Genomic DNA, 21,195 nt, shown 5'->3' with positions numbered 1-21,195 from the left:
GTGACGCTCTTTCCTCCTCTCCATGGTTGAAGTACAATAATCTGGCGTGCTGGGGCCATAGAGACGTGGCTGTTTCTGGTGAGATATTTCAGTGGAGAGAAGGAAAAAGGCGTGCTGACTGCAGGGTCCGGAGAGGACAGTCCCTGCGCTTCGAGTTTCTGTTTCTATACAAGGTGTATTTTTGTTACTTGGAAGTGCCTTTTTATGTCTTTGCTGTTTTGCTCTGGTTAGGAACATTTATTCCCATAAGTTTCCGTTAGTGATGATGCCAGTTGAAATCCATGCCAGTTGAGTGGAATAAATAAATAAAGAGGGTCCATCTGCGTGGGTATATCCCGAGTCTCCCTCCTTGACTGCTTGCCAGTTGTAGACTGGACTACAACTCCCAGAAAGGCAGTGGGGCTTCTGGCCAGGGAGAATGGTAATTGCAATCTTCAGGGTTTGAAGGCTGCTGTGTTGAAGAAAGTTGTTTTGCTGGAATGCATATGCGTGAGAGGAAGAGAATAGTGTAAGACTTCTGTATTTATTTGCCCTGTTCACAGATTCTTAGGGGATCCTTTTGTTTTAGAAGATCTTGATCTTTTAGATCAGACAGAAGTAGCTGAGTTTGGGCTGGTAATTACAGTTTGATTGGAGTCCATCCTCTAAATTCAGGTAGGTGTCTGTTCTTTCTCATACCAAAGGTTGCATCTTGGAACGATGTGGCTTTTACAGCTAACACTTGTCTTTACTGACTCCTACTTACTTTTTTGTTTACTCTTAACTATTTCCTCCTCCTCCTCCTTTATTGCCACATTTAATAAACTTAACTTTGGCCCCTCCTCCACATATTTTTTTCTTGTTTTTCTGCCTCTCTTATATAAAGTTGTGGGACTAAAGTCTTTCAACCTTATGCAACACTGATGTAATACTCTAAATATGAACAGTTGGCTGAAAGGTCATTTGGATAAGTGGAATAATCTATGAGCAAGTGTGCATAATAACAGCACAGGCCTGGAAAATAAGATAGGCATCATATGCTGTGCTGGGAAGATTGTCTGAAGGAAACACAAAGAAAAGTGAGGGATGGTTAGTGCAGGAGCACCAGCTAAATGCTTTTTCTTTATAAAAAGCAAATTTCTAGCATGGTTTCATATGTTAAGTGCAAGGCACTAAACTGGTAATTCTCATTGTATCAAATAAGCAAAGGCAATTATTTCTTTGAAATTATGATTCATCTCTCATTTACACTGAGATATGTCTGCCTATCCTGCCCTGAGGGGAGTGGGCAATAGCAGGAAAGAATATAGGAATCTGATGTATAAATTACTTTCAAAAACCAGTCCATTTACTATCTCTCAAAATAGACCAAGGTTTTGCACACTTTTTGATACATTGTAAGCACATTATTTTTCTAATTAAACCAGAATAATGTTTCATGCTTTTATTTTTGTATTTCTTGATAATGTATCTCAGAGGTGTCAAACTGCCCGCCTGCAGCCCAGTTTTATCATGCCAAAGCCGCGCCTACCCCATTGCCGGCAATGCAAAAAGAATCGCAACAAATCGCGAGTTTGACACCCATGATGTATCCTATCCTTGGCCTTTGATTTCAGTTGATCAAATGCTGATGCTTCTGACACTTTCCCACCCTTGTCGTGTAGATTCTATTAAAACAACTTTGCATATCCGTTGGGATGATGTTATTATCTACATATTAAACAAAAGCTGTATAAAACTTGTTCCAAAGATCATAACGTAGTGACCTATTATACAAGTTATTCATATTTTTCTATTTTCAGATAGTCAAAACAAAATAATCAGCCTAATAAGTGCAAAATATGTAACAATAAAGCTCATATTAATTTAAATATGTTAGAAAGCAAACGAGGGAAAAAGATAGGTCTCTTAATGAAAGGATTTTCAAATTCTATGTGAAGTAGAAGAGGAGAACATACTTTGTTCCATGCAAATAATTGATTTTATTATTTGTTCTAAATAAATGTATTTAATTAAACATTAAATTAATAGCAGAACATTATAGTTGAACTAAATAAGCAAAAAGAAGTGGAAAACAGTAAGATATCTTGGTCCTGAATCCTATAAGGCAAGATATAATTATATAATTAAACAAATAAAAATAAACAGTGTAACCAATATAGGGCCTTGAAAGAAATATAAAGTCATTGTTTCAGCAATATAATGGTGTGCTTTTAGAATCCCAATTGTGGTTTAATAACTTACTTGCCATTATGGGCTGAAACCTCTGGGCATTTAAAACATTCAGCCTCATGTGGAATGACTTGCCATAAATGGTCAGAAACATTTGGAACTGCTACTGTAGGCTAAATTGGATAAAGATAGTTCTATCCATAGGTGCACACATGTACGCGGGATCAAAATTAAGAAGAATAATTGTATCTAATGTGATTTAGCTGTTCACAGTACAAGTAGTCCTCTACAGTTTATTTAGTGACAGTTCAAAGTTACAATGGTATTAAAAATGTGACTTATGACCATTTTTCATAGTTATGACCTTTGCAGCATCCCCATGATCATGTGATCAAAATTCAGATGTTTAACAACTGGTTCATATTTATGACCGTTGCTGTGCCCCAAAGTCATGTGATCATCTTTTGGAATCTTCTGACAAGCAAAGTCAATGGGAAAGCCAGTTTCGCTTAACTGGGTTACTAATTTATCAACTGCAGTGATTCAGTCACCCGTGGCAAGAAAAGTCATAAAATGGGGCAAAACTCACTTAACCAATATCTTACTTAATATTAACATAAGACTTAACATAACTTTTGGGCTCAGTTGTGGTCATAAGCCATAAGTCGAGGACTACATGTACTCTTCAATTTTAGGAGTGTGTAGAGTTTAAGAATTGCTGTCATATGGGAAGCTCTATGTTTCCTTTGAGGTTATTTGTGTTGTTATTAAAAACACATCTGTAAAATACATAATGTGTTTTGTTATTTAATTGCTTTGCAATCAGTTTCAAAGCCATTCTAATTATGAATTTATATGTATACCAAACAAAGGACATATTATTATTCTCCTCTGCCTGCTGCCTTAAAGGAGAGGAAAGTAGTTAGCTATGATGAATGATGATGAATCTAAAGAATGATGAATCTAAAGAATCTCAGTAAAATAGTTACATTTTCTTAATGGAATTGAAATAACCAATAATTATTCTAATATGCCTATATTTTTTTACTCAAAGGACAGTTTAGAACAATACTTATCTAACAGTTGTGGTCAGAACTATATATCTATTGCTTGACTTGTATCCCTATGCAAATAATTGAATTAGAGATGCTTATCTCTGGGTAAACATGCATAGAATTGTGTTATGTATGCGCTTTACTATTTATAATTGCCTTCAAAGTCATCTAATATTTAGATTGTGTGGATAATCGAGCAACTAATAAACTAGTTACTATCAGCCTCATTTTCCAGGTGAATTGTGGTATAGGTTTTCTGAAAACTTTTTTTTGCCATCTCTAAACTCTGATCTGGTTTTACCTATTTAGTAGTACGTAAGCTGTTTTACTACGCTGGTGTGCTTTACTCAAATAATCAAAGGGATTCAATTAAGTTGAAAATATATGTGACATTAAAGCTAAAGTAAATAAATATAACAATTATTTATTAAACAAGGATATGCTTTGGTCATGTCCCAAATGGAAAATGAATCACTGAGAGAAGATGTGGGTGAACTTGATGAAAATGTGCAGAAGTCAATGGATGAAGAGGTGACCAAGAATAATGGAGAGGGAGCTGAACCTACCTTCACGACCCAGAAAAGAACAGGAGCCAAAGTCACTGAGCTCAGTGCAGCCCAAGAGCCACAGGTGCAAAATATACTGGTATTTATGCTAAAATCTGTCAACAATTTTCAGCTTTATCTCAAAGTATTCACGCTGTCTTCCAAAATAAAACATTTGCGGGGTGGGGAGGGGGGAACGTGGTAGCTACAAAAATCAGTTATTCTAATTCTGCAGTTTAAACTGAATCTATCAATTTCAACCTGCGGTTGGATTGTATCTCCTTCTGAGTTCTTAAGAAAGATAAACATATCATGTGCAATCAAATTAAATACATGTTATTTGACGATCTTAAGTCAATAATATAAATGAAACATATCATTATTTTTTCTGCCATTAATTTGAACACAATTTGTATCCATTCCATTATCGGTTACTACAAGTCTGCTTGCGAAGGTGACTATAACTGTTGAAACGTAGAAATAAACATGCAGTGTATTTTCCTATTCTTGACTAAATTCATTCACATGACATGAAGAGTTGCGTAATTTTGATTAACAAATCAAAATGTTTTTTTCTCATAATATTGATAAATTTGAGGATTGTGTACAACTATATCTTTAATATTTTTAAATAACGCTTCTTATTATATTACTAAGAATCCCCTTTAATCTGGAATAATTAGACATTCAAATAAAAAATAAACATTTTTATTTGATGTCTTATCAGATCTTTCTCCATTAAGAATCTAAGTTTGCTAACAGAAAGAAAGTCTTCCTGCAATGCTGTAAAATAGAGATATAAAAACATATTCTTTATTTTGTTCCTGAATTTCCTTTGCTAGAAATTAGTTTTAATTTTAAGAGCCGTGATGGCGCAGTGGTTAGGATGCAGTATTGCAGGCTAACTGAGCCCATTGCCAGGAGTTCGATCCTAACTGGCTCAAGATTGACTCAGCCTTCCATCCTTCTGATGTCAGTCAAATGGAGATCCAGATTGTTCGGGGCAATATGCTGACTCTGTAAACCGCTTAGAGAGGGCTGTAAAGCACTGTGAAGCAGTATATAAGTCTAAGTGCTATTGTTATTGCTATTAATTCTTTTTAAAAGGAATAGATAAATAACTGTTTACCTTGTTCTCTTTCACTCAGGTCTCAGGTCCCATTGAGAAGACTCAAACAGGATGGGGATCTTGGGGAAGCTGGGGAAAATCATTGCTTTCAAGTGCTTCAGCTACAATGGCCAGTGTTGGTAAGGATACGTTACAAGTCAAATGAACTTTTTTTGTTTAGTTTTTTTCTTTTAGAAGTTAATGGGGCAACCACAAAATACCTTATAAAAAGTAAAGAAGAATATAGAGCAAGCTCAAAATATGTTTTTTTTAAACATGTCTTTATATAGGAGTAAATATATCTTGGTCTTTTGAGCATCACCATGGTCAGAAACATTTGGAACTGCTACTATAGGCTAACTTGGACAAAGAAATTTGTACTCATAGGTTCACATGTGTGTGCAGGATCAAAAATAGGAAGAGTAATTGTATCTAATGTGACTTAGCTGTTCACAATATTCTTTGTTTTTAGGAGTGTGTAGAGTTTAAGAACTGCTGTCATGTGGTTTCCTTTAAGGTTATTTGTGTAATTAAAAACATCTGTAAAATATGTAATTAATGTGTTTTGTTATCTGATACATTTTGAGTATGTATCCCTCAATTCAAACCCACATAGCCTTTACAAGGTCTTAAAGCAGGGGTTCTCAACCTTGGCAACTTTAAGACTTGTGGACTTCAACTCCCAGAATTCTGGGAGTTGAAGTCCACAAGTCTTAAAGTTGCCAAGGTTGAGAACCCCTGTGACTTAAAGGTTTATATGTTATTTCTAATTGAAAATATAAAAAAAAATATATAAAATTGAGATTAAGCTAGTCACTAGTGGCTAGACTGAGCAAAACAGTAGAATGCAGCCTATTGACTTTTATTTTGCTTGCTTGGAGAATACAGGCAGATCTAAGGGCTCCAACTTTCCTGTCATCAATAGATGCCTCAATATTTTAGAATAGATGACTGATTTTTAATCGAGTTCTAACTAACATTTTGATGATATGATTACTTTTCCTGATTTACTGATTTTCATTTGTTACTTTTGATTGTTAGGATTTTTTTTGTTTTTTGGAGATTTTATTAGTAATGTTTACTTAATAGATCAACGTATTTGTTTACTAATTGTTTTTAATATGTTACAGTCTAAGCTTTATTAAAAATGGTTGAATATGATATTTACTCATTATTATGATCCAGACGGTTGCTTGTTTGTTGAAATATGTGATTGTACCTATCCTTATTTTACCCTAATTCCTTATTTTCTTCCCCTTTCCTTCTACCCCTCCTTTTACCATACCTGTATTGTTCCTATTTTTCCTCACCTATATAAACTTAATAAAATTTTGTTAAAAAAAATAGATGCCTCAATAGATGGATTGTCACATAGCCATAGGAAATGTGTCTCTTGTCCTGCTCTTCCCTTTGCAGTGTTGGATGTCAAATATAAAATAGTGCAGCAGTGGTTCAGAAAACCACAGAACATGTTCTTCTTTGTTACTCCTTTTGTAGAGGCATTCAAACTAGATTTATTCTTCCTCTGCTTAGTGATCCTGATTGCTCTGACTTGGCCTACGTCGAGATGAGCTGCCATTTATTGCAATGAGTATGGCTAAGTTTGGGTGGAAGCATAGAAGATATGCAGCATCTTGATAGGCCAAGCTCGTGCTCCACAGAAGTATTTTATGTAATTTTAGATTTTATGTAACTTCAGGAATTTTTGCATTCCATGTAAATTTTATAAATCATATTGTAATTTTACATGTTATATTTTATGTAATCTTAGGTACTCATTTATAGCCCAGACATTGATTGTTCCTTTTGGCTCTTATTTATGGGTCCTAGTCAGGATGTTTTAATTTCACAATATACTATATTTTAATTTTGTCTCAAATTTTATTTAGCACTGTTGTTGGTGCCAACAGATCCCTCATAAACACATTCCTTGTACTGGTCTAAGATTGTTAATAGAATACATTCTGCCCTCCCCCCCTCCCAAAGTTATTTGCACCCTATTGATTTTTATTTTGCTTGCTTGGGAAATTCATCATATTTTTTCCTCAGGGTTAACATTATTTCTTTTCTTTCTCTGTAGGTCATGGAATCTCAAATGTCATTGAAAAAGCAGAAACGTCCCTAGGGATCCCCAACCCTAGTGATTTACCATCTAATGCCAGAGATGCAATGAAAGGTCAGCTCTTATCTTAGCACATAAAATATTTTATATATAATAACCTTTGTTACCTTTGAAGTAATCTGTATTCTATAGCAGACAAGCTGAGCATCAGGCTGTCATATTAACTGCCAAATAACATGACTTAGAAATATTGGTATTGCTGGTATCTTAGAAACCTGTATATCCTAGAGGAAAAGCACCTGCAATCTTTGTATTACAGTACTTTGTTCAGGATATAAAATTTATGCCTGCGTTAGGATAAACCTTTGCTTTTGTGCAGTATGAAGATGGCAGGGTTTTAGTTTTTGTTATCAGTCTAGATAGATATGGATGTTTATAACTGACCGGAGGAGTATTGGTTAGGTTCAGAGAATTGCTGTCTTAATTTCATATTGTCCACGGAGGACTTAGGATACTTTGAAATATCCAAGGGCAGTTTTGATCCTTCAATGAATGTTTTTTTGTTTTAGAAAACCACAGCTCTGAAGAAGTAAGTGATGACAAGAAAGAGACTGAAAATCCGTCACCTCTCAGTGGTGCTTTTGGAATGTTTTCTACCATTTCTTCTGCTGTTCAGAGCACAGTGAGTGAAACTAAAAGAGTCATGTTAATATTTGTCTTGGTTTGATATTGCTGTGTCCTCAGTTATCAGCCCTTTAAAGTAGACCAGATCAAGCCCTTTAAAGTAGACCATTGAAGACTAGGACACTATATTATTGAGATTGGCTATAATAATAAGGACCTTGCATGTCTGCCTGTGTTTTTCCTTCCTCCCCTCTTACATCCCAGAGAGTTGAGGATGCAGACTAGTTCTGAATCTCTTTGTAACATTCTCCCACCTGGCTGGATTTAGCACACATTCCTTCTGCACCTGGTGCTTTCCTGACAATCTCTGAATTCTTTCTCCAACCTTCTCCCTGGCTCTGTGAAGGTTCATTACATTGTCAATCAGGGATGAAGTTTTTTACCATTTGCAATCTTTAATAATTGCTTTGTTTATTGCCAGTAAGTTATTTGTGCCCTGTTTAGAAGTCTTGAATTACAAGCGTTTTCCTATCATAAAAAATTAGACTAATCTTGGGCATTTGAACTTTAGCCAATTCTTCAGTTGACATTTGGGATTTAATTGGACCAGAGTGAAAAGGATATATAAACCTAACAATTAGTCATGTTGTTGAAATTTACAACTTGGTTTGGGATAAAGATGTAATGTATTTATAAAGCACTAGTATTTGAATGTTATTATAATTTCATATTGAGTTGTTTTATAACTTGGTTTTCTGAACAGAAATTCTCATGAAGCAAAATATATCTTAATTTAAAATGTCAAGATATACTGAAGAAGTAATAATCCTAAATCATTAAAATACAGAATGGGATAAAAGGCTTATTAAAAGTAGCCCACTTATTTATTGTATTTTTAACCCCGCCCCTTCTCAGTGGGTCTGAGTAGCATACAAGTTGAAAACCAAAGAAATAATGCAAGGTCAGAATACAGTGGGGGGGGGGAACCAAGAATCTTTTACAAAAGCAGTCGACGACCCATCCTAGCTCAAACCTGAGAAATAAGATAGTTCCTCGGAGACTCATTTTAAAGAAAGCAGGGTTGTTTCCATTTGAATCTCTGAGAGAATGCTGTTCTGGTGATAGGTAGATCCAATGTAGTGGAGCCCATCAGATTGCATTGTTTAATGCAAAGGTCCCCAACCTTTTGGGCACTAGGACCGGTTCTGTAGAGAAAGGTTTTTCCACAGACCAGAGAGTGTGTGGTTTTGTGTACTGCCTGCAATCCACGGATGGGGCTTTGCTTATTTGTGTGGATCGGTTGCTGGCATGCCGTGGCCTGGTTCCAGTCCATGGACCAGGGGTTGGAGACCCCTGGTTTAATGGGTGGGATCTGAAAAAGACAACTCTGGCTGATATTACAGGATGGGAAGAAACGTTGAGAGATGACCCTTCAAATTACAAGGCCCTATGCTGTATAGAAGACTGTTGTGCAGCTGAAGTTTCATGATAGTCTTCAAGCCCCAGAATGCATTGCAATAATCCACACAGTGAGGAAACCCAAGATTTGGTGTTCTTTGCTACACTGATCTGAAATGAGGCAGACTAAAACTGAGTGTTGGTATACACTTGTAGATGAGCCCTTTTTTTTAATGTAGCCAGTTCAAGGGTTATAAATACATACTTTGGAAATTCTTACTTTCTGTCAACACATTTTCACTATTTATTTGTGTCCCACTTTGCTATCTTGTTTCCTAAGGAAAATTATATAAATCAATCCTGTATTTTGAACATTTGGCTTCCAGAAGTTCAAATTGCCTTTACCGTATATCTCTATCATAAAATATTTTCCTTCTTTCAAAAGTGCAAATCTATCTTTTTTTAGGGGAAAACAGTTATAACTGGAAGTTTGGATGCATTGGAATACATTGGTAAAAAGACTATGGATGTGATAGCTGAAGGTGACCCTGGATTTAAGAAAACAAAAGGCTTGATGAACAGAAATTCCACACTATCTCAGGTATGGGTTTCCCACATGACATCTGGGAGTGATTTATTTCTGATCCTCTTATTAACAAATTATCAATCAACAGAATAGTTCACGGCCTAGCACCAAATTTATAGCTGGCAACCTTTTCTCCATGCTTTTTTAATGGTGTTGTTGTCACACTTCAGCTTCTTTATTTGTAGGTCTTGCGAGAGGCCAAGGAAAGAGAACAACAGAGGACAGCTGCTGAGGTTTCCATGACAACAGAGAAGAAAGCACATTATGGATTGCTTTTTGATGAGTTTCAGGGGCTTTCTCATTTGGAAGCTTTAGAGATGCTTTCCAGAGAGAGTGAATCAAAGGTAAATGACCTTAAGCGATATTTTTTTTTGCAATTGAGGAGGAATAAGAGTAGAGATCTATATAAACTCTGGGAGATAAATCCAGTTACAGATTCTTTGCAGCACCAGTAAATAAAAGCCAATCAAAGCAGGAGAAAAGACTTTCTGTTGTCACCTATTCCTTCTCTCTGCTTTAGGTAATGTGTTTTTAAGTAAGAGGCATAAAAGGGTTTGTTATTCCCACGTGTTATCTGACTGGGATAGTCCAAAGAAAATCAATTCCATTGTATGATATGGAAACACTTTGCTTTTTGCTACCATTTTCCAAAAAACATTTTCAATTACTCAGTCTATTTTGTAATACTGCTTCTGTATTTCTCATATCGGATATGAAACTACCAGATCTACAATACCTTTTCAAACAGGTGAAATCTATTATAAGTACCCTTTCTGGTGAGGAGTTTGCTACTTTAAAGGAAGAGCTGGAAAAGCTGAAAGAAGCATTTTCATTAGCTGAATTTGATGATGATGAAGATGATGATGAAGAAAAAGGAGGTAATTATGCAGATCCAACACTTGAATGCCGGCTGTGCAATAGTATATAAAGTGAACTGAGTGAGGTGGCTTTCTAATATTCTGTAGCATTCAGTCATTGATGCTTATATTTTAGAGGCTCTAGCTTTTCATTAATCAACTGAAATAAATAATAGATACTAAAAGCTACCATATACAAGTAGCTTTCGACTTAATGACCATAGTGGAGCCCAAAATTTCTGTTGCTAAGCAAGACCTTTCTTGCCATAGTTGTTAAGTGAATCACTGCAAGTTAGTAACCCGGTTGTTAAGTGAATCTAGCTTACTTAATTGAATTTGTCAGAAGGTCGCAAATGTGATCCCATGACACTGCAACTGTCATAAATACATGCCAGTTGCCAGGCATCCACGTTTTTATCACGTGACTGGGAATGCTGTAATGGTTGTGTGAAAAACAGTCATAAGTCACTTTGTTCAGTGCTGCTGTAATTGTAAATGGTCACTAAATGAATAGTTGTAAGTTGAGGACTGCCTGTATTTTGATGCTCTGTTCTTCTGAGTAGTAGATAATTATCTGAAAATTTAAATGAACAACCAACTGACAGCATGGGACTTCCTTAAGTAAATAAATAAATAAATAAATAATGTAGAGAAGAACATGGGGGTCATAGTGGCTGATTGGAACCTTAGGGAGGAGACTTACAATGGCTCCTGTGTCTGTGAATCAGACAACTTATATGTGAAAAAGAAGAAAACAAAAAGCATTCATGTTTGTTCCATTATGTTGCTAGTATTGTGTTGGTTGCATAGCTGTTGACATGTACTTACCGTGTTTCTTCCAAAATAAAACCTGGTCTTATTTGGGGGGGCTTCAAAAGAGGCACCAGGTCTTATTTTTGGGAGGTGTCTTTTCCACTTAACTGACAGCTTCGCCCAACCGGCCCAGTTCTGCAGCCGAAGAAATGCCTCTGCAGCTGAGAATGGAGCTCCGGCCTGCTTTTTGCCGACAGAGGCCTTTCTGGAAAGGCCTCTGACTGTGAAATGCAGGCCAGGTGATGAAGCAGAAGAACTGGGTTGGCGAGGACAGGCGGTCTGCAATGGTAAGTGGGTGCAGGGCACATGGGGCAGCTCCCCCCCCACCCCTGCCCTAGCTTGAGTTTTAGGCATGTGCTTTACTCCAAAACTAGGGCTTATTTTGAGGGTAGGGCTTATATTACTCCCAGTCCCAAAATCAAGCTAGGGCTTATTTTTGGGGTAGGCCTTACTTTCAGGGAAACACGGTATTACCTTTAGAAAATATCTAGAGACCCCTATCTTTCGTTCACAAGGATTATGAAAAAGTGTGCTCATGTTCTGAAACAGAGATGTACCCCACCTGGGTAATGAAAAACAACAAACAAACCTATATGTAATTTTATTGAAAATACACAATCTATTTCCTGTTGTTTTTAGAAGACGAAGATTTCACAAATGAAGTGGGCCTACTCTTTTCACAGCTGTGCATCTCTCTAAAACCAGCTAAATTGCTCCAAGTGAGTGAATAATTTGTTTTTGGCTTTTAAGATCATGCATAGACCTGGTCTGGAAGTAATTTGTCTTTTGAAATTTGTAGTAGCTTGTAGTAATTAGACTAACTTTAAATTAATTTTTATCTAATTCATTTTTATTTTAATTCATTTAAATTACATTGATTAATAATTAATGATATATAATAGCAACTGAAGGAATTTTATAATTTAGGCTATTACACATTAGAAGTGCTTTTCAACAATGTGCATCTTGGTCCACTTCTAGGCGGAATAGGTGGCAAACAAGCCTAATAAATAAATAAATCCTTCAAGCTGACTCTGTTAGTGGTCCATATTGTTGCAGCTTTTTTAAATAGCCAGAATTTAAGCTAACTAAACCTAATTTCTGGGTATTGGCTTGTTATCTTTTATGTTTTATATGTAAAGTTTAAAGAGTAGCTTAAGGCAATAATTGAAGTATTTTTCTTTAAGGTGATAGGTTAATAGAAGTAGAATGAAACAGAAAATACATTTTGTTTTGAATTTCAAACAAAACAGCTGAACCTGAACTTTCATATGAATATTCTACTCTATTCTATCCTGCAATACGAGTCAGAATTGATCAAGTGTTCTAAAAAAAACCACCCTGAAATACTTTGACTTCACCCATAGGAAACAATGGATCTGAGGGCCGGCTTCTGCTCTCTTGTGTTTTACAAGAGGGTCAGAGGAAAAAGGGGGACTGGTAGTTCATGCATCTGCCACCTCAAGCACAAAACAGAAGTCCAGTTTTGGTGCTTGGAACAGTTGGAATATTTCAAATGGCAGAACTCCAGATGACCAGATTTTATTCAATCTTAAAATTCTTCAAACCTACACTATTTCCAGTCATATTTCAAAGATAAAAGACACATTTCCTTGTAGTAATGTGTAGAAACAGTAAGTGGCACTGTTTTCCAGGAGAGAATGACAAACTATTCATTGTTATTTGTCTGATTTTTTTTTTTAAAAAAATCTGGTGTACTCCTCTGGTTTGGAAAGTTTATCTTACACATACATATTTTTATAGTTATCTTGTACATACTTTATACATGAGATTACATGCTCATATGAACTTTTAGATGTATGAATCATCTTGGGTTGGGTGGGATGGGTGAATGGAGTTTCCCAGGCCACAAGAATAAAATTATATCTTCTATGTTAACCCAAACACTGGCTTATATTTATATATTATATATTAACCCATTGCACTGCTTCCTCCAACAAAGAAGAAGAAAGGAAAATGAGAGTGAGCTGTTTCAGTTTTGAATGGGGAAGATTACAGACTTCAATATTATGCTATTTTCCAACCCTTCGTTCTATACCAGTATGATTGAAAAACCATACTGGCATTGTACAGATAGAAGCAGTTTTGATTTTCAGTGGCTAGAGTTGGGAAGGCAGGGAGCAATTCATGTAATCAATGAAGAATGACCACTTACTTATAGGAAGAGGTGTTGTGGTGGAGATACACTATTTGCACTCTCCTCCTGGACATGACGTTCGCTTGATATTTTGCTGCAAACTGAGAGCATGAAGCCTTATAGATATTGTTCTCTCTGGCATCTGTTGTCATTGATCACATTGGCTGGCAGATGCTGGTAATTCAGCTACATCTGGAAGGCTAAACATTCCCCATGTCTCTGTAAGAAAATAATATATCTCTTTAAAGAAATTAATTTCCTTGCCACGTAGCAGGCCTTTGGCATTTTGTTATCACTATTATATGGGAATAATTATGGATTGGGATCTTTTCTCTTTTCTCTGTGGAGCCTGGATAGGGGCATTCTCCTGATCAGCAATATGTTAATGTATCTTTTTTTTTTTTTCTCTTGGGCAGGCAAGGACCTCTGCTCATGAATTAGTTAAAAACCTCGACATGCAAGTGGTCAAAGAAGCAGAAAAGCATGAAGGAGACCAGGAAGTGGGCTCAGGAGATACTGAACAAGAGAATAAAAAGTCGGTGGAGGTAATAATTTTAATCAAAAGAACATTGCAGTACAGTTTAAATGGATACATCCATCTAACAGCTATCATCATATCCCTTCATTCTTAAGCTATGATCTCTGCATGTAGTCTTTGTCAGGTGAATTGGATGTGAAACTAATGTCATGACTTCCTCTTTTAAAGAAAATAGAATAACATTATTTTCTAATTTTGCAGGATATCCACATGGTTGCAATCAGAAGCCTGGCTGAGTTGACCGCTTATTCCATTGAAATATTCCACAAAACTGCAGCATTGGTTCTTCATGGGCAAAAAGAAGATGTGTTGGCTATAAATAGAGCTAAAAGCCTTTCCCAGTAAGATTAATCACTCCTGTCTTCTCTATTTCTTTCCCTTCTTCTCAAAAATGGAAAAAGATTAACATTTACCTGGTTCCTGCTTATCATTCTTGTTTAGGGCCCTGGAGTAAAAGCCCAAAGAATCTCCTACACAATTCTTTACTTCTGTATGTCCATGTCTAGTATAACACAATGCCATGGAAAATCGCAGGCTTATAAGAGCTCCAGTACTTCCTGTAGAAATTGTTCTTACTACCATGTTTATAGGCCTTCTGCTTGCTTGTGGCTCCAAGAGGTTACAGAGTTACACTCAGTTTGAATGTTTTCCTTCAGTTGAGCCTTCATATTTCTCTTTAGTAATGGAAGTGGTCAAAATAATGGATGAATGAGATGAGGAAGGGGCATATAGAACAGAGGTCAAACTGGAAAACAGCCTGATTTATCTCTAACAATCAGAGAGTGCCCAGTTCTAGTCTAAATCTGAATCTAAAATTTTGATAATGGCAATCAAGGTCTCCATGTCTTACCATCTATCACTGAGAAATGAGTACATCCTCTCCTCATTTATTGATTAGTGTTCCATTCCAATGGTCATTAAGTGAAATGGTTGCTAAATGAACACAAGAGAGAGATGCGAGTATCACTGGTTGCTGCTGTCTGATTCAGATAAAGTTATCTTGTACAATGTCCTCTTCCTGAGCTACTTTTCTTCAGAGCTCAGTGCTTCCTTGAAAGCGGCTAACCCAAATTAACAAGCACAGCTCCATGCCCTTAATTAGTTGATTAGGACCCTCTGGCCCAGCGACTCCCAACCTTTTGGGCACCAGGGACCAGTTCCCTGGAGAGAGGTTTTTCTGCGGACCGGAGGGGATGTGATTTCGTGTGCTGCCTACATCCCGCAGATGGGGCTTCACTTGTTTGTGCAGACCGGTTTCTGACATGCTGCAGACTAGTGCCAGTCCATGGAATGGAAGTTGGGGACCCCTGCTGTGGCCCATTGATGAAACTGACCAGAACTTAAATAAGTTTCACACTGAATACTTTTGTTGTCAGATGCACAAAATGTCCTAAATAACGTGCATTGGTCAGAAAATGAATTTTTAATTACCACTTATTACTGTCATATTTGTGAATGGTCACTGAGGTTATCACTAAATGAGATATGTGGTTAAACTATATATAATTTTCTGCTTGACAGAATTGGTTACTTGTGGATATGTACCTCAACTACCTGGAAATCTGACACGTTTTAAGTGAATTGATTCAGGTAGTTCTGTAAAACAACATATTTAAAAATTATTTATCCCAGAAAGATATTTATGTTCCTTTGATTTTTTTTTGTCTGCAATGTATGAAATTAGTAGATATCAAGATGATTTTTTGTTGGAAAGCTACTAAATAGGTGTGGAGTTTAAGTGCAGAATAAACAGCAATATAAAGTATTTATAATTTTGCCCAATACCAGAATGGGTGAGCAGCTTTCAAGGAAGCACTCAGTGCTATGCTCTCCCAGATCTCACTGGCGTCAGTATTTTTTTGTTTAATTCTTAGTTCCAGGAAAAAGAAGTAATAAAGAACACTAATAGATAAAGAAGAATATTTGTAGCTCACGGTTGAAATGAGGGGTCCTTGGTGCTCTCTGAGCTTGATTGTTTTCTTGCAGACATTTCATTATCCAAACTAGGTAGCATCATCAGTTCTAGTGCACTGACTAACATTGATGATGTTACCTCTTTGGGGTAATGAAATGTCTACAAGAAAACAACCAAGCTCAGAGAGCACAAAGGATTCTCAAAGAGCACTAAATATTGCAGCAATCTTGCACCATCCTTTTTTCAACATTTCTCCCAGAAAGTACTGTATTTTCCGGCGTATAAGACGATTCGGCGTATAAGACGACCCCCGACTTCGGAGCCGATTTGCATGCTTAGAAAGTCACCTTATATGCTGGAAACTACAGTAATTTCTGGCGTATAAGACAACCCCCAACTTTGGAGACGATTTGCATGCTTTAGAAAGTTGTCTTATACGCCGGAAAATATGGTATATCAATTTGATAACCCTGCTAAAAGAATTTACTGTAATTAGAAGCTAAACCTCTCCTCACTGCCTTTTTTCCTTTTTTTTTTTTTTACATACAGAGCTAAAGAAAATATTTGCAAGTTAATTGGCATCTGTGTTTTCATATCCCTTCAAACCACCAAGAACCAGCTTTAGAAGCTCTTGATTTTCTATTCATGTATTTTTCAAATCAGCTCATTATGGCAAAATCAGAGCATACATCTAGTAGGTTCCCAGGCATACTAGTTGCAAATTAGGGAGGAAAGCTGACGGAAAGCTTGTAGATCATCCTTAGTCTTCTACATGGTAAAATAAAAAATAAAAAGATAAAGACATAGTTTATGATGTATTGTTCTTTTTTAGAATGACCATTATGCTGTGCAAAGAATTGTCATCCCTCTCTAAAGAATTTGCGACATGCTTAACAGCTGCGGGGGTAAGATGCTGTATGATGTCTAGTGATGAAAAGCTTGTCATGACAAAGTAGAAAGAATCAGCCTGCAGGACACATATTGCTGTTTTTGTTTTATGCTATTTTAAAGAAAGGTGTCCTGCTATTTCTACTTCGCTTTATTAGTAAGATGTTAGAGTTTATCATTTTTAAAGGATTTTTTTTCCAGATAAATCAGAAAAGGTTACTAAGGCTGAATTTTTTTTTCATAGGTTTCTTCATATCAGTAGTTTCCTCTATTTTGCTTTAGATGCTCACATTACTCTAGTGTGAGAGGATCCATGCCAGATATTTAGCATCATTTCCATCTTGGCTCTCAATACTGCACATATTCATTTCAGTAGCATGGGGAATAGATTATTAACTGATTAAAAATCAAAGGTTTTGATTTAGTTTTAGATATCTAGCCTGTATTCTCTTCAAGATTTTTCTTTTTTTGGCTTGGTTTTCAAGTGCAACTTAATATATCCAATCTTTTCAGGTGGAAGAGAAGGCTGATGTGCTCAATCCTTTAATCACAGGAGTGTTTTTGGAGGTGAGTTACATATACAAATGCTTGTGAGAAATTTACACTGGAGGCTAAAACATATAAGGAATGGTTGCTGGAATTGGGTATGTCTAGTTTAATGAAGAGAAGGATGAGGGGGGACATGATAGCAGTGTTCCAATATCTCAGGGGCTGCCACAAAGATGAGGGAGTTAAGCTATTCTCCAAGGCGCCTGAAGGGAGGACAAGAAGCAACGGATGGAAGCTAATCAAGGAGAGAAGCAACCTAGAACTAAGGAGAAACTTCCTGACAGTTAGAACAATTAACCAGTGGAACAACCTGCCTTCAGAAGCGGTGAATGCTCCAACACTGGAAGTTTTTAAGAAGAGACTGGACAGCCATTTGTCCGAAATGGTATAGGGTTTCCTGCCTGAGCAGGGGGTTGGACTAGATGACCTCCAAGGTCCCTTCCAACTTTAATTTTTATTTTTATTATTTTTATTTTTGTTGTTGTTGTTGTTATTATTATTATTATAATATCTGGCCTGACATAGCTGTGAAACTAGTACAGGAATTCCTTGACTTAACGGCCACAATTAAACCCAAAATTTCTGTTGCTAAGCAAGACTTGTTAAGTAAGTTGTATCACATTTTATGACCTTTTTTGCCACAGTTGTTAAGCAAATTGGCTTCTCTCATTTACTTTGCTTGCTGGAAGCCAGCTGGAAAGGTTACAAATGGTGATCACATGATCCTGGGACACTGCAACTGTCATAAATACATGGCAGTTGCCAAGCACCGAAATGTTGATCATGTGACCATGGGAATGCTGCAACGGTTGTAAGTGTAAAAACTGGTCATAAATATGTTTTTTCAGTGTAACTTCATATGGTCACTAAACAAAAAGCTGTAAGTTGAGGACTTCCTGTATTTAGTTCACAGTAACTGTTTCTGAACTTTTATCATGCAGAGAAAAGGAGCGTACATAAAATGGTAAATGTTTCGGGATGTTGTTTTGCTCAGGACAAAATAATCCTATCCAAGTTCGGATGAACAAGTTGAAGAAATAAAACATTTGAAACATCACACTTTGTTTTCAGCTTATAACACAGTTTGGGTTAGAATGGTCCACTTCAGAATTCTCTTCTGTGATCAAACAGTTAGTTTTTGCTGCTTAAAACAATCCAATTTTATTTTGAACTCAGATAAATGTCTTGGAACATGTGACCTGACTTTTTGCTCAAACATTCAAAATGGCAGTTCAGAGTTGAAACACTTTGCATATTCCTATTAAAATGTGATAGTGTCACATGATTTCCTTTCTTAGATACTAAGGATTATGAGCAATGTAGAGATTTTATGCAAAGGGCCTTGATTAGGGCTTCAAAACACAACCTTATCTTCATAGCCTAACCTTATACAGACTAAATATATAACAATGAAGATTAATATTCCATTTCTCCATCTCCATCCAACTGACAAAATGATGTAATAATTCCCATAGATTAGAACAAAACTGATATAATGTAAAAAGGGTTTAAAAAAACAGGGATGGCTTTAAGTGAATATGAAACAATTTGTTCATGTAATATGCCCAGGTCCCAATCATATTACTTATATACCTATGCTTCATTATTTATTTTACTAAAGCAATTAATTAGAGACAGATGCCAAACAAATTCTGATCTTTAGAATGGATGGATGTTCTTTATTCATTTGACTAGCTTTTCATTCTCTTACAGGCTTCCAACAGTGCCTCTTATATCCAAGATGCCTTTCAACTACTTTTGCCCGTGCTGCAGATCTCGCATATCCAGACTCGGACAGAGTTATCTCAACAATAAATCAAGTCTGAGTAAACTGGAACATCACTTCCAAGGGACCTGAGTGGAAGTTCCCTTGTTCCACAAGAAGATGAAAGCATCTTACTATAAATTAAGACAGATGTGTTGACTTGTAGTTTTCCACTGTCCAGAATAAGATGCTGAAGGGCCATGATGCAACCACCTATATAGATAGACAGGATGATCTGTAGACAGCATAGGAAGTTTGTTATGCAATTTGTCTTTGTCATTTTGCTGGATAATGTTCTATCTGCTTCTGCTCCTTAGACCCTCTGTATTATGCTCCTTGAGATAAAAGCATTATGAAGGAAAGACTCATAGTGCAAAGGATGCATAGCACAACAATGTTCTTGGCTTGAGACCTGAGATTATTGGAGTCCGTAACTGCTGCAAATTGCATTATACTCACATTGAAATGCTGTTTTAAGTTAAATGCCTAGCACTCCAAAGAGACATTGAGAAAATAAGATTTGTTTTAAAGCATGTGAGTGATTTTTCAGTTGTCTACTCTAAGATCTGGAGATCCCAAAGGAAAAAAGACTTTAAAAAACCTGCTAAGATTGCAGTTCTATGTGTTATTTGAAAGGAGAAAAAGGGCCATTTATATATCTCGACTTGCTGCCCAGTAAGCATGATTATGCTTCAGGTGTGAAAAGTTTTTAGACAACTTAATGATCTGACCTTTTATTGATGTATACTCTATTAGTGCTAGTTTACAGATAAATTTGGTATTTTTTTTTAAAAAAGAAACACTTTTATGTAATAGCATTTGATGTTTAAATAAACACATTTTGCTAGACCTCACTTAGTCAATAGATTTTCAGTGTCCTACTTCCTTAGCAGTAATTAAAAAGGAGCCAAGAAGGAATTGACTCCATTTGAAGAAAAGTAAGGCTTTTGATAAATGCCTTGAGGTAAGATGGGCGGCCTATACATTTTATAAATAAATAAAATGAAGCTATCAAGGGAAGCTTACAATTAGATGCAGCATTTTGTTTTCCCTTTAGCCCCATTTCATGACTCTGGATAATTCTTTGAAAATAATTTTTTAGGGTTCTGGGAAATTTGCCTGAATTCCAAAAATTGTGACTTAATTCTTAATATCATAACTCCAAAGACTTTAGAATACAATTTTTTTCTTATCTTTTTTGTCCAATTGTTACTTTGCACAATTATGTCTTGTTCCATAATTTATATGTTTATTAATTTGTTCTTTCCTAGAATCCTATTTCGGCTCAGGGAAAGTCTACTAGCTTTTATGTTTTGAACAAGCAGCTTGCTGTGATCATAGTGACTCAAATATCACTTCAGCAAAGGAAAAAAAATGAATTGCAACTTGTTTTACTTAAGTAAATGTTCTTGCTTTTGCCTTTGTTAGCATGTCTTTGTTTTAACTGCAGTTTTGAGTTTCTGTCTCATTGCTTGATGGTCTTTACAGTTACTAAATTACTTTATTACCATATTACAGCACTAGTAAGAAATGTTGGAACAATGCACTATATGCATGTAGATACATGTGTGTATGTGTATACATGTGTCTCTGTGTGTATGTATGTATATGTATATATGTATGTGTGTGTGTGTATGTATGTATATATATATATATATATATATATATATATATATATATATATATATATATATATATATATATATAAATAGATACATATACATACATACATACAAATCCAGTAAAAATGCCCTTTAACTTCACAAATAAATTAGGCTTTTTAGATAGTTTAATTTCTAGCAAAGAATCTATTTTATCTATTTTAAATATGTATGTGCACTATATTGTATACAGAGAATAAATGTCTTATGATGTAATAAAGAAATGGCTGCTTATTAAATACGTTGACCATTGAATACCTACAGTTACTCATATTCAGGTCAACAAAACAATATTTCTGACATGTGCTGCTTTCACACATTTTCTTGTTTATTGTATGGAATTGCATTGTTTCAAGATAGTGGGAATGATAGCATATGTGATGAACATATAGTATATTGGGCAGAATACATGCATTTTGTTTTTCTACTTGTGTGAAATTGATGCTTAAATTAAAAATGCACATTCTACCATATTATTTTACCTGAAGAGAATAGCAATCTGTTCAAATGGAACAATCGCAT

General features: G+C 35.8%; 1 protein-coding gene across 3 annotated transcripts; it reads left to right on the top strand.

The window, feature by feature from the left end:
* Positions 1 to 24: 24 nt before the first annotated feature.
* Positions 25 to 20,964, top strand: FAM114A2 (family with sequence similarity 114 member A2). 3 transcript variants are annotated; one of them, XM_039335761.1, is made up of 15 exons: positions 27 to 173; positions 543 to 654; positions 3,643 to 3,851; positions 4,900 to 4,999; positions 6,940 to 7,035; positions 7,491 to 7,603; positions 9,410 to 9,544; positions 9,715 to 9,873; positions 10,278 to 10,407; positions 11,839 to 11,918; positions 13,774 to 13,902; positions 14,097 to 14,236; positions 16,643 to 16,715; positions 17,212 to 17,265; positions 18,961 to 20,964. In XM_039335761.1, the coding sequence occupies exons 3-15, from the start codon at positions 3,657 to 3,659 to the stop codon at positions 19,060 to 19,062; spliced, it is 1,506 nt and encodes a 501-aa protein (XP_039191695.1). In that variant the 5' UTR covers positions 27 to 173; positions 543 to 654; positions 3,643 to 3,656; the 3' UTR covers positions 19,063 to 20,964. The 3 variants fall into 3 exon arrangements, with proteins under 3 accessions (XP_039191696.1, XP_039191695.1, XP_039191698.1); XM_039335764.1 differs by having other exon boundaries at positions 28 to 173; positions 3,643 to 3,836; XM_039335762.1 differs by lacking the exon at positions 543 to 654 and having other exon boundaries at positions 25 to 173.
* Positions 20,965 to 21,195: the final 231 nt, after the last annotated feature.

The sequence above is a fragment of the Crotalus tigris genome, unplaced genomic scaffold, assembly GCF_016545835.1.
Source record: "Crotalus tigris isolate CLP2741 ecotype Arizona unplaced genomic scaffold, ASM1654583v1 scf7180000017658.5313226, whole genome shotgun sequence".
Lineage (NCBI taxonomy): Eukaryota > Metazoa > Chordata > Lepidosauria > Squamata > Viperidae > Crotalus > Crotalus tigris.
The sequence above is the reverse complement of the archived record's forward strand: the minus strand, read 5'-3'. Positions and strand labels throughout refer to the sequence as shown.